Source organism: Maniola hyperantus, chromosome 20, assembly GCF_902806685.2.
Source record: "Maniola hyperantus chromosome 20, iAphHyp1.2, whole genome shotgun sequence".
NCBI classification, from domain to species: Eukaryota; Metazoa; Arthropoda; class Insecta; order Lepidoptera; family Nymphalidae; genus Maniola; species Maniola hyperantus.
Window position 1 is genome coordinate 229,710 of NC_048555.1, and position 11,097 is coordinate 240,806.

General features: G+C 37.1%; 1 protein-coding gene across 1 annotated transcript; it reads left to right on the forward strand.

Moving 5' to 3' along the window:
* The first annotated feature begins 166 nt into the window (after positions 1-166).
* ND-30 (NADH:ubiquinone oxidoreductase core subunit S3) lies at positions 167-1,131 on the forward strand. The gene has a single exon (XM_034979166.2). The coding sequence runs from the start codon at positions 247-249 to the stop codon at positions 1,045-1,047; it is 801 nt and encodes a 266-aa protein (XP_034835057.1). The 5' UTR covers positions 167-246; the 3' UTR covers positions 1,048-1,131.
* The last annotated feature ends 9,966 nt before the right edge of the window (positions 1,132-11,097 follow it).

Consider the following 11,097-nt stretch of genomic DNA (forward strand, 5'->3'; position numbering starts at 1 on the left):
TCTACTATATTACTAGCAACTACCTATTTTGTATGAGATTTTGGATTTTGTACATTAGGCAACTCTCCTTTACTCTATGGCCAGTTCCGACTGTTCTCTGATGGTTCTCTGTAATCTGTAAATTGCTGTCTTTTTCACGTCAATTTGACATTGCGTATTTTTGTGTTTTTTCAATTTGCTTTACTTTCTTTTCTGAAACCGATACAAAAATAATTACGTAAGGACAGGCATAGTATACAAATAACAATGTCCTTTTTTCTAAAACGCACCCTAGGTGCCGGGCGCAACCTTGGGCGCATTGCATTGAACAACAACCGATATCCTGGCCTTCAGCAGATCGCTACAAAATCCGATCAAGCGGCCCCCCAAATCGAAACAAGACCAACTGTAGCTAAATTGGATCCTTTGCAGAAGTCCCAACTTATAGACTTTGGCAAGTATGTCGCAGAGTGTATGCCTAAATACGTGCAAAAAGTACAGATCACGGCCGGCAACGAACTGGAGGTTTTAATCCCGCCGGATGGCGTGATTCCCGTGCTTCAGTTTCTGAAAGACCACCACAGCGCGCAGTTCGCCAACCTCGTCGACATCGCGGGCATGGATGTGCCCAACCGACCGTACCGATTTGAAATTGTCTACAACATACTATCCCTACGTTACAACTCCAGAATCAGGGTGAAGACGTACACGGACGAGCTGACACCGATCGACTCGGCGTGCGAAGTGTTCAAAGCCGCCAACTGGTACGAGAGGGAGATCTGGGACATGTTCGGGGTGTTCTTCGCTAACCATCCCGATCTGAGGAGGATTCTGACAGATTATGGATTCGAGGGGCATCCATTCAGAAAGGACTTCCCTCTCAGCGGCTACGTGGAGCTACGCTACGACGACGAGCAGAAGCGCGTGGTGGTGGAGCCACTGGAGTTGGCACAGGAGTTCCGGCGCTTCGAGCTGAGTGCCCCGTGGGAACAGTTCCCCAACTTCAGAGGAAATCCTGCCGCTGAAGAGGTTGTGAACCCGGCAGAGGATCAGCCCAAGAAACAGTAGATTATTTATATTGACAGTTATTGTTATTAGATTAATTAACATAAAATGTGTAAATATTACCTGATTATTATTTATATATTTTTTCATGTTTCTTTATTATTTTCCAGAGTTAATTTGTATTTCCTTGGTGTGGTCCATCCACATAACCAATTTTGATAAGAATTGGTACAGACATGCTTGCATCATAGAAATGGATATAGACTACTTTTATCTCATAAAATCTGTTTATAGGGATTTCAAAAACTGATATCCATACAGACAGTCTAGTTATCTAGTAGAATATAATGCAGAGATCAGTTCTTGTCCGTTCTGTCCATATGATGTGCGAGGAAAAACTTATTGGTTAACATGAAATAAGTCCACCAAGCTATGTTGTGTAGAAAGGTCTTAAAATGCCTCATTTAAATGCTCACAAAATATCTTGATGTTGGTATGAAGAGGGAAATTGGTTAATTTTCCCCTAGCTGATGTAAGGGTGGTAAATTGGGCGGAATAGAAATATACCCGGATACGGAATAATCTACCACCTTACAAAGATTAGAGGAAAAAAAAAATAATTTTACTTACTTGATCTATCTACCTAGTAAAGAATAGAAGCTAGCCGTCGACTCCCTTGTAATGTATATGAGGTGTTATAAATGAAATTTGCTAGATGTTAGGCAAAATTGTTTTTAATGTAACTTTTACCGGGGTCGCTTAATACATAGTGATGGCTAATAATGCTTAGTTATTCTAGCTTAATGCCAAGACTTAATTTAGATACATTAGAATGCCTTAGGTAGATAGTACATAAAATCTATGTTTTAAATTTAAGATGCCATTGGCATGGAATAGACAATGACACAGTAAAATTCATAAAATTGTTTCAAAATAAAAGCTCAGTAGTAAAGACAGGGTTCTTACTGTACACATACACGAAGAAGGTTCACTAAACTGTTCCAGGATACAAACATTTGCTTACTTGTAGGTGCGAAGACTGCAAGGTAGCTGGACGGCATCGGCCAAGCTCCCAAAACTCGATTTAACTTGATTCTTCACAACCGAAATGTTTCATTACAAAGATTTTCACCAAGTCTTATCCATAGAATTAAGTTGCCAACGTGAATGTGCAAAAGAAATAAATACGGAAAACGAAAGCGAAAAAAACGGAAAACCGAAAACTAAAAACGGAAACGCAAACGGAAACCCTGTAACAAAGAAAAACAAGATTATAATTTGTGCTGTGTGAAAATTTCGACACGTGGAATTTTCCCGATCTAACACAACTCACCTATTGAACTCCTGGCCACCAATGGTTTTCAGGAGTCCACCCACAACCCATTATCCTCATTTATTTGGGAAGGTAAAATAACTGGAACTGAAAGGGAAATCATGAAATTAGGATTTTCTCTAACCAAACCGCCATTTTGTCGAATCCACATTACTTGATTTTTCACTCACCATAATTGATGAAACATTGAAATACGTTAGGATGACTAAATTTATAACAATTGTATTTTCCCAGGCGAAGCCATGGGCGAAAAAGAGTGAGATTTTCCTGGAACGAAAAAATTCGTCTTCACATGTTGACTCCAGAAAAATTCTAAATCTCACCAATCGGTGTTGCCAGACGCAACCCGAGTGTGGCCGCTCTCATTTAGTTTGATCATGAAGCCAATTCATTTTTGAATATTTGCGGAACCTAAGGATATATTATAAGAACCGTTTTGTTAATGACTTAACAATAAACAAATGATATTATGGTTTTATTTAATTATTTTGTTTTATTTTTACGACAATTGACAACGAAGCAAACGCCATCTATTGTGGCTCGAATGAACTCTGAACATCGACCCACGCGTAGTTCTGCACCTTGATGCTAGGTGGCACCAACATACTTTGAACAAAATTGATTTTTATTAAAAACGAAACGCTAGTTAGTAGTTCAAAATTTACAACGTCACAATACTTCCCCTCCTACGAAAAGGTTCAACAGGTTGAACCACGCTGCCCTCAGCGTCATCCAACAACTACTAACAATTTGCCTGAAACAAACAAGAAAAACACAGAAGTTACGCGTGAACGCACATCTACTACTAACAAGGAAAATTGTCTAACAAAATAAATATACTGAAAACAGTGTAAGGTTTTATACATTATACTTAACTACACAACCCTAACTTCTAAAAAGAATATATACAAAAAAACTTCATGGTGTCTAAGACACTTGAGTGGAAACATCTTGGCATCATTCTTCAGCTGACTGATAGAATGCGTCTAGGCCTACGGTGGTTCACTCTTTTAAACTACCATCGTAATATTTGTTACTCAACAAATACGGAAAATCTGGTTGTGAACGGGTCCATCTGATATGGCAACCGTTCTCTATCCCATTCGGAAAAATAAAACCGAATCAAAATCGGAATATGAGAAAAAAAACGAAATAACTCTCCTAGAAAATAGATCTCGGAACAGAATCGGAAAAATAACAGAAATGATCCATTATCTAGAAGGAAAACGAAAACAAAACACAAAACCCCAAAGTACGATATTTGCATTTTTACTTTCTCAACCGGTTGGTCTACCACAAACATTCCAATCATCACATATTCATCCCTACATACATCCACTACATTCCTCCTCAACTGAACCATGGTAATGTAACTGTTAACTCAGAACATCACTACACTCATTCAAATTCCTAATTGAATATTGATAACTTAAATATTCAAACAGTTTAGACCAAACTAAGTAATGGCAAATATCTACTTCTTAATATCCTTAATATGCCAAGTGCCTATTGGGTGGTTGTCAGCTACTCTAACTAGTTCATAAACCAAAGGTGACAAAACCTTGACAACCCTGCACTTTTCATACTTAGGTGCCAGCTTAGCTGCGAAAAAATTTGTAGCGTCGCTTTGTGGATAGGTCTTTTTCCACACTATATCCCCAACAGAATAGCTTGCAGACCTACGCCTTAAGTTGTAATGCGTTGCATACTCTGCATGAGCCTGAAACAAATTTCTCCTAACCTGATCAAATATGTCCTCCAAATTTCCAAACTTTCCTGCGTATTCCTCCCTTGGAATTCCGGCCTCGTACTCCTTATCCGTGTCCTTATAGAAGGAACCATTTAAAACCGGTTCTCTAGCGTGGACAAGGAAGAACGGGGAGAATCCAGTGGATTCATTAACCGCACTGTTTATGGCGAACTGGACCTTGTACAGGTTTTCGTCCCAGGACCTGTGGTTATCTTTCACAAAAGCGGCTACAGCAGTCATAACAACCTTATTGTACCTCTCAACAAGGTTAACTTGCGGAGTGTACAGTGGTGTGTAGTGTAATTTCGGAATATTATAACGCTTAATGAGATTACGGAATTCAGATCCTGTAAATTGGGACCCATTGTCCACAATCACAGTCTCTGGAACACTATGGTTCAAAAATACAAAATTCTCTAGCGCTTTAACAACAGCGGCACCTGTGGCACGCCGTAACGGAAACAACATTGTATATTTCGAAAAACAACACGTCACCACAAAAAGAAATGTAAATCCTGATTTAGACCTAGGCAAAGGTCCGACTAAATCAGCCGAAATGACCTGAAAAGGTCTCTCGCAGACTTTAGGCTTCCCTAGCAGACCTGGAGTGGCTGATGTCGTGTGTTTATACGCAGAGCAAGTATCACAATTCTTAACGTACTCAACCACGTCCTTATACATACCACGCCAAAAATATCTGAGGGATAATCTGCGATGAGTTTTGAACACACCAAAATGACCTGCAGTTGCATCTGCATGGTTTTGTTGCATAATTCTAAGGATGTCGTTCTTGTGGACTACCTCTTTCCAGTCGAACTCACTGAGAAGCTGGTATTTACATTTACTGTAACGATATAGTTTATCGTTCAAAATACAAAAATTCGGAAAATTTGCTGGATTGATTTTACAGCCATTAAATGTTTTGTCATACCAGTCATCTACCAAAACTTGTTGACTAGAGTTATCATTACGATCACCAACTACATCTACGTGTATGAGTCTCGACAAGGTATCCGGAACTACATTATCACAACCCTTCCTATGTTCGATAACAAAATTATACTGTGATAATCTACAACCCCATCTGGCGAGTCGTCCTGAGGGATTTTCTAAATTTAAGAACCACTTTAGGGATGCATGGTCTGTGATAATTGTGACTGGCTTGGAACCAAAATAAGCCTGAAATTTCTCCACTGCAAAAATCACAGCTAGAGCCTCGCGTTCCGTCGCGCTGTAATTCCTTTCGTTTTTATTTAGGCTCCTACTGACATACGCAATGGGATGATCGCAACCATCGGTTTCTTGCGTTAGCATACCGCCAACACCATATGCAGAAGCATCACAATGTATTTTGAATGGTTTTTCAAAATTCGGTACCGCAAGAACAGGTGCGGTTACCAACGCATTCTTCAATGTATTAAATGCTACCTCTGCCTGTTCGCTCCACTCAAATTTAGGTGCGTTCTTTCCTTTACTCGTTAGTCTATTGAGTGGTGCAGCGATGGTTGAAAAATTCCTAATAAAGCGCCTGTACCAAGAACAAGTGCCTAGGAAAATCTTTACCTCCTGTGCAGTTTTTGGGGTCGGAAAGTTCAAAACTGCGGCAACTTTTCCAGGATCTGTGCGTAAACCAAATTCATCCACTATATACCCTAAATATTTCAAAGAGTTTCGAAAAAAATTACATTTATCAAAATTTATGGATAGTTGAGCCATTTTTAGTTTATCCAGAACTCTGTTTAATAAAATTAAATGGGTTTCGAAATCAGCAGAACAAATAACAATATCATCTATATAACAAAATACTATTCCATTTTCAATATCACTACAAAAATTTTGATTAAATAACTGGTCCATTAACCTCTGCTGTCGTGCTGGTGCACCGCATAGGCCAAACGGCATGACTTTAAATTTGAATAACCCTCTACCAGGAACTGTAAAACTGGTTTTTTCCTGAGAGTCGTTAGCTAACGGAATTTGCCAGAAACTTGAACTTAAATCAATCGATGATAAAAACCTTGCCTCTTTCAAGCTATCTAGAATTTGTGGAATGTACGGTATTGAGTATGAATCCCCCTTTGTCACTGAAATTAATTTCCTGCAATCTAGGCAAAATCTCCAGTCTCCATTTGCCTTTTTCACTAAAATTGCTGGGTTATTCCAAGGGCTTTCACTCGGAGTAACTACGTCCATTTCCAGCATCCTATCTAACTCTTTACTTAAAGCTTCCTTCTTTTCGGGAGAAAGTGGATATTGTTTTATTTTTATTGGCAAGGCATCACCGGTGTCAATAACATGTTCAATTAATTTTGTTCTACCCAATCCAATTTTCTCTGAAGAAATATCTAAAAATTTATTTACTACAGATTGGGCTAATTCTTTCTGTTGAGATGATAAGTTTTCAAAAGAAGTGATGGTATGAATTTGTTCATTATCAATCGCACAAATATTGTAAAATTGAGAAGGTGCCTTAATTAATTCTAAATTATCAAAAATGCCAGGGGCTAACTGAAATGTTTTCCAAAAGTCACAGCCAAAAATAACATCCGCTATTATAGAGGGTACTACAAAAAATTTTATTATGTGAGTTACGGAATTATAAGTAATCGGAATAAACATATAACCCATGCAATCAAGTTTGTCTCCATTTGCCACTGAAAATGTGGTATCAACACTGCTATGCAATTTATAACCGAATTTCAAAAAAACCTTGTGCGCCTGGTTACCTAAAATTGACGCGCAAGCACCGGAATCTAGTAAACCTGTAATCTCAAAACCGTCAACAAAAACCTTTAAATGTGGCCTAAAGTCTCGTTTATCCACTGAATACAGAACTGTGTCAGGTAAAAGGGATGTTTTGTTGTTAATGACTAAGTTCTTTACTTGTGTCTCTGCACAGTTCTTACTAATTAGTTTTTTGAATTTTTGTCCGGAGCGGGTTTACTAATCGCCTTTTTACTACAACTTGGACATGTCTTTACTGTAAAGTTCTGACGTCCACACGAAAAACATCTAATAAATTTCGGAACTGTCCTGCAAAATTTAAAGGAATGGTTACCCTTGCCGCACTTGTAACATAGTTGTTTATTTGTTTTCGAAAAATCAGTGCCTTTACTTGTATCAACCTTAGGTGCAGGTGTGACTGAAAGTGTGTTTATCTGTTTTGTCACTTGTTTGTAAGCAAACTCTGAACTTAAAGTTGCCTTACTGTTAGTAGGCTCAGAAAATAAGGCGGAACGCTGCCTCGCAGCCTCTAGTTTGCGACACTTTTCCTTCAACATTGCGACAGACTTAATGTCAACAAGAGCTAATTGTTCTGAGTAAAAAGGGCGAATATTATGTAATAAAATTTGTAACTTTTGTTCTTCGGAAAGTGGTGTTGACAACCTTGAAAACATGCCAAACATTACAGCGAAATAGATAGACACCGGTTCTTCAGAGCCTTGTGTTCTTGCTCGAATTTCACCTAGCAACCTGTAGTCATAATCTACTGCATCAAATTCCTCTAAAAATAAAGTTTTCAATTCTGACCAAGACGAAACTTGACATTTGTTGCCTCTGTACCATAACAATGCTCGGCCTGTAAAAAGATGAAATGCAGAAACAAATAATTTTCCATCTGAAACGCCATAAGATCTTTTATATTCCTCAACGCGTTCGATGAAACTGCGCGGATCACCCTGTCCGTTGAAATGTAACTTCCACTTGGCAACATTTTTATCACCAGTGCAGTCAACGGCGGTACTCTCGGAATCCAGTGATTCGTCGTGAGACGACTCATTGTCAGCATCTAATCTGGAAATCAAACTCTGCAACTTTGTATGTAATTCACTCTTCCTACTTATTAAGCTGAGTTCGGAACACTGTATTCTCAAAATTCTAAAGTACAAATGTGAAGCTAAAGCTTTAGACCTACAGAGGGCATGTCTATCTTTAGTGTCAGAACACTTTTTTAATAAATCTTCTAAGTCTTGAAGTTTTTTAGTAATAACCCCTAACTCACTTTCAGAAGTGAAATCCGTCTCTAAAATTGATTCAGAAGGAATTTCCTGAATTAATTGTTTTAACTGTTTCTTTAAACCTAGCACTGTAGGTGCTGGAGTTTCGGAACGAATGGATACCTCATAACACAATTCGTCCTTCAAAAGTGAATGAAACTGGGCAAAAGTCTGTTCCATTGTGTTAAGTCAAAACACATTTAACAAAATATCGAGCTTGTGTAACTGTCTATGTTTAGCCTTATACTAATTGGTTAAACACAAACACAAAAGAAGTTATTTAAACTATTAAATATACACAAGCAAAATACACAACAAAAACAATATTCTTAAGTCTATCCTAACTATTTTATCAATTATGTTCCTATTCCAAAATATTGTTAATAATACAAGCACATATTATTACTATAGTAAACAAAATATAACAAAATAAAACTTCCCAAAATTGAATAAATGATTGTAAGGTGCAGTATCACCTTTATGAGTACACAGTGTGTTACAACCTTTACAATTACAAAAGTAAACAGGCAACAAAGTTGCAATGAACTCTGACTAGCATATTATCTTTCAAAAAAACAAAGAGATTGTGCAATGGTTTGATGGCTGTTACTTTACACTTTTAACACATAACCTAAAATACAACAAAATCTGTTTCTAAATGTCACTTTAAACTACCAGCATTCAATTAAACTTAACATGTTTTGTGTGTGAAGTAGCTTTTATCATAACCTTAACACAGCTCTAAACAAAATTTCAACAAAATAATGAAGTATCAAGTCACTGAAAAAAAATTGTTCATAACTTCATACTTGAACTTAATGTAATCTCTGAATATAGTTTATATATTTAGTTTCACAAGTTGTAACTCTTAGTATTTATAAATGTATGTGTGTAACTAGTTAACGGCACATAGCGTTTCAAAACTTTAATTATACTAAGTTACCGGAATTTTCAAACATAAGATGTACTTACTATTGAAAGCAATACCCAACAACAACTCAGTTAAGCAATGTTTATTACTAAACTGAAGGCAAACATTCACTTATACACCTCCAAGGTAAGTCAAATAACATAATTGAACGGCATAAGCACCATTTATAATGTGTTAATTAAATAAGAAAAAAAAACCAATGTTGGACTATACTCAGAAAATTACTTAAACTATCAAACAAAATTTCTAACTATTAGTTATTATTTAGTTAGTTAACCATAAAAAAACAGCTTAGTGCTCTTTGCAATGTGTCACTACTTAGAAAATTGTACAATCAGCGGAGTACATTTCATAAAATTCACAAAATTTCTCAAAATATACTGAAATAACTATATAAAAAAACGTTCGGGCGCCATTTGTAAGGGTGGTAAATTGGGCGGAATAGAAATATACCCGGATACGGAATAATCTACCACCTTACAAAGATTAGAGGAAAAAAAAAATAATTTTACTTACTTGATCTATCTACCTAGTAAAGAATAGAAGCTAGCCGTCGACTCCCTTGTAATGTATATGAGGTGTTATAAATGAAATTTGCTAGATGTTAGGCAAAATTGTTTTTAATGTAACTTTTACCGGGGTCGCTTAATACATAGTGATGGCTAATAATGCTTAGTTATTCTAGCTTAATGCCAAGACTTAATTTAGATACATTAGAATGCCTTAGGTAGATAGTACATAAAATCTATGTTTTAAATTTAAGATGCCATTGGCATGGAATAGACAATGACACAGTAAAATTCATAAAATTGTTTCAAAATAAAAGCTCAGTAGTAAAGACAGGGTTCTTACTGTACACATACACGAAGAAGGTTCACTAAACTGTTCCAGGATACAAACATTTGCTTACTTGTAGGTGCGAAGACTGCAAGGTAGCTGGACGGCATCGGCCAAGCTCCCAAAACTCGATTTAACTTGATTCTTCACAACCGAAATGTTTCATTACAAAGATTTTCACCAAGTCTTATCCATAGAATTAAGTTGCCAACGTGAATGTGCAAAAGAAATAAATACGGAAAACGAAAGCGAAAAAAACGGAAAACCGAAAACTAAAAACGGAAACGCAAACGGAAACCCTGTAACAAAGAAAAACAAGATTATAATTTGTGCTGTGTGAAAATTTCGACACGTGGAATTTTCCCGATCTAACACAACTCACCTATTGAACTCCTGGCCACCAATGGTTTTCAGGAGTCCACCCACAACCCATTATCCTCATTTATTTGGGAAGGTAAAATAACTGGAACTGAAAGGGAAATCATGAAATTAGGATTTTCTCTAACCAAACCGCCATTTTGTCGAATCCACATTACTTGATTTTTCACTCACCATAATTGATGAAACATTGAAATACGTTAGGATGACTAAATTTATAACAATTGTATTTTCCCAGGCGAAGCCATGGGCGAAAAAGAGTGAGATTTTCCTGGAACGAAAAAATTCGTCTTCACATGTTGACTCCAGAAAAATTCTAAATCTCACCAATCGGTGTTGCCAGACGCAACCCGAGTGTGGCCGCTCTCATTTAGTTTGATCATGAAGCCAATTCATTTTTGAATATTTGCGGAACCTAAGGATATATTATAAGAACCGTTTTGTTAATGACTTAACAATAAACAAATGATATTATGGTTTTATTTAATTATTTTGTTTTATTTTTACGACAATTGACAACGAAGCAAACGCCATCTATTGTGGCTCGAATGAACTCTGAACATCGACCCACGCGTAGTTCTGCACCTTGATGCTAGGTGGCACCAACATACTTTGAACAAAATTGATTTTTATTAAAAACGAAACGCTAGTTAGTAGTTCAAAATTTACAACGTCACACTGATTATGATTAGACAACTCTGGTGGACAGCCTAACGGCGATTACGCACTGCACTTCCATCATCCGAGTTGTATCCGTCATCCGTGGCACTAAACTAAACCCATATTCTGAGAGGAGACCTGTGCTCAGTAGTGGGCCGGCAATGGGTTGGTCATGATGATGATTATCTATTATCATAGAAGGGAATGATGTAATAAAACAAGTTGG

Coding starts and splice junctions, on each gene's coding strand:
- ND-30 (XM_034979166.2), top strand. CDS start 247: ATGTCCTTTTTTCTAAAACGCACCCTAGGTGCCGGGCGCAACCTTGGG.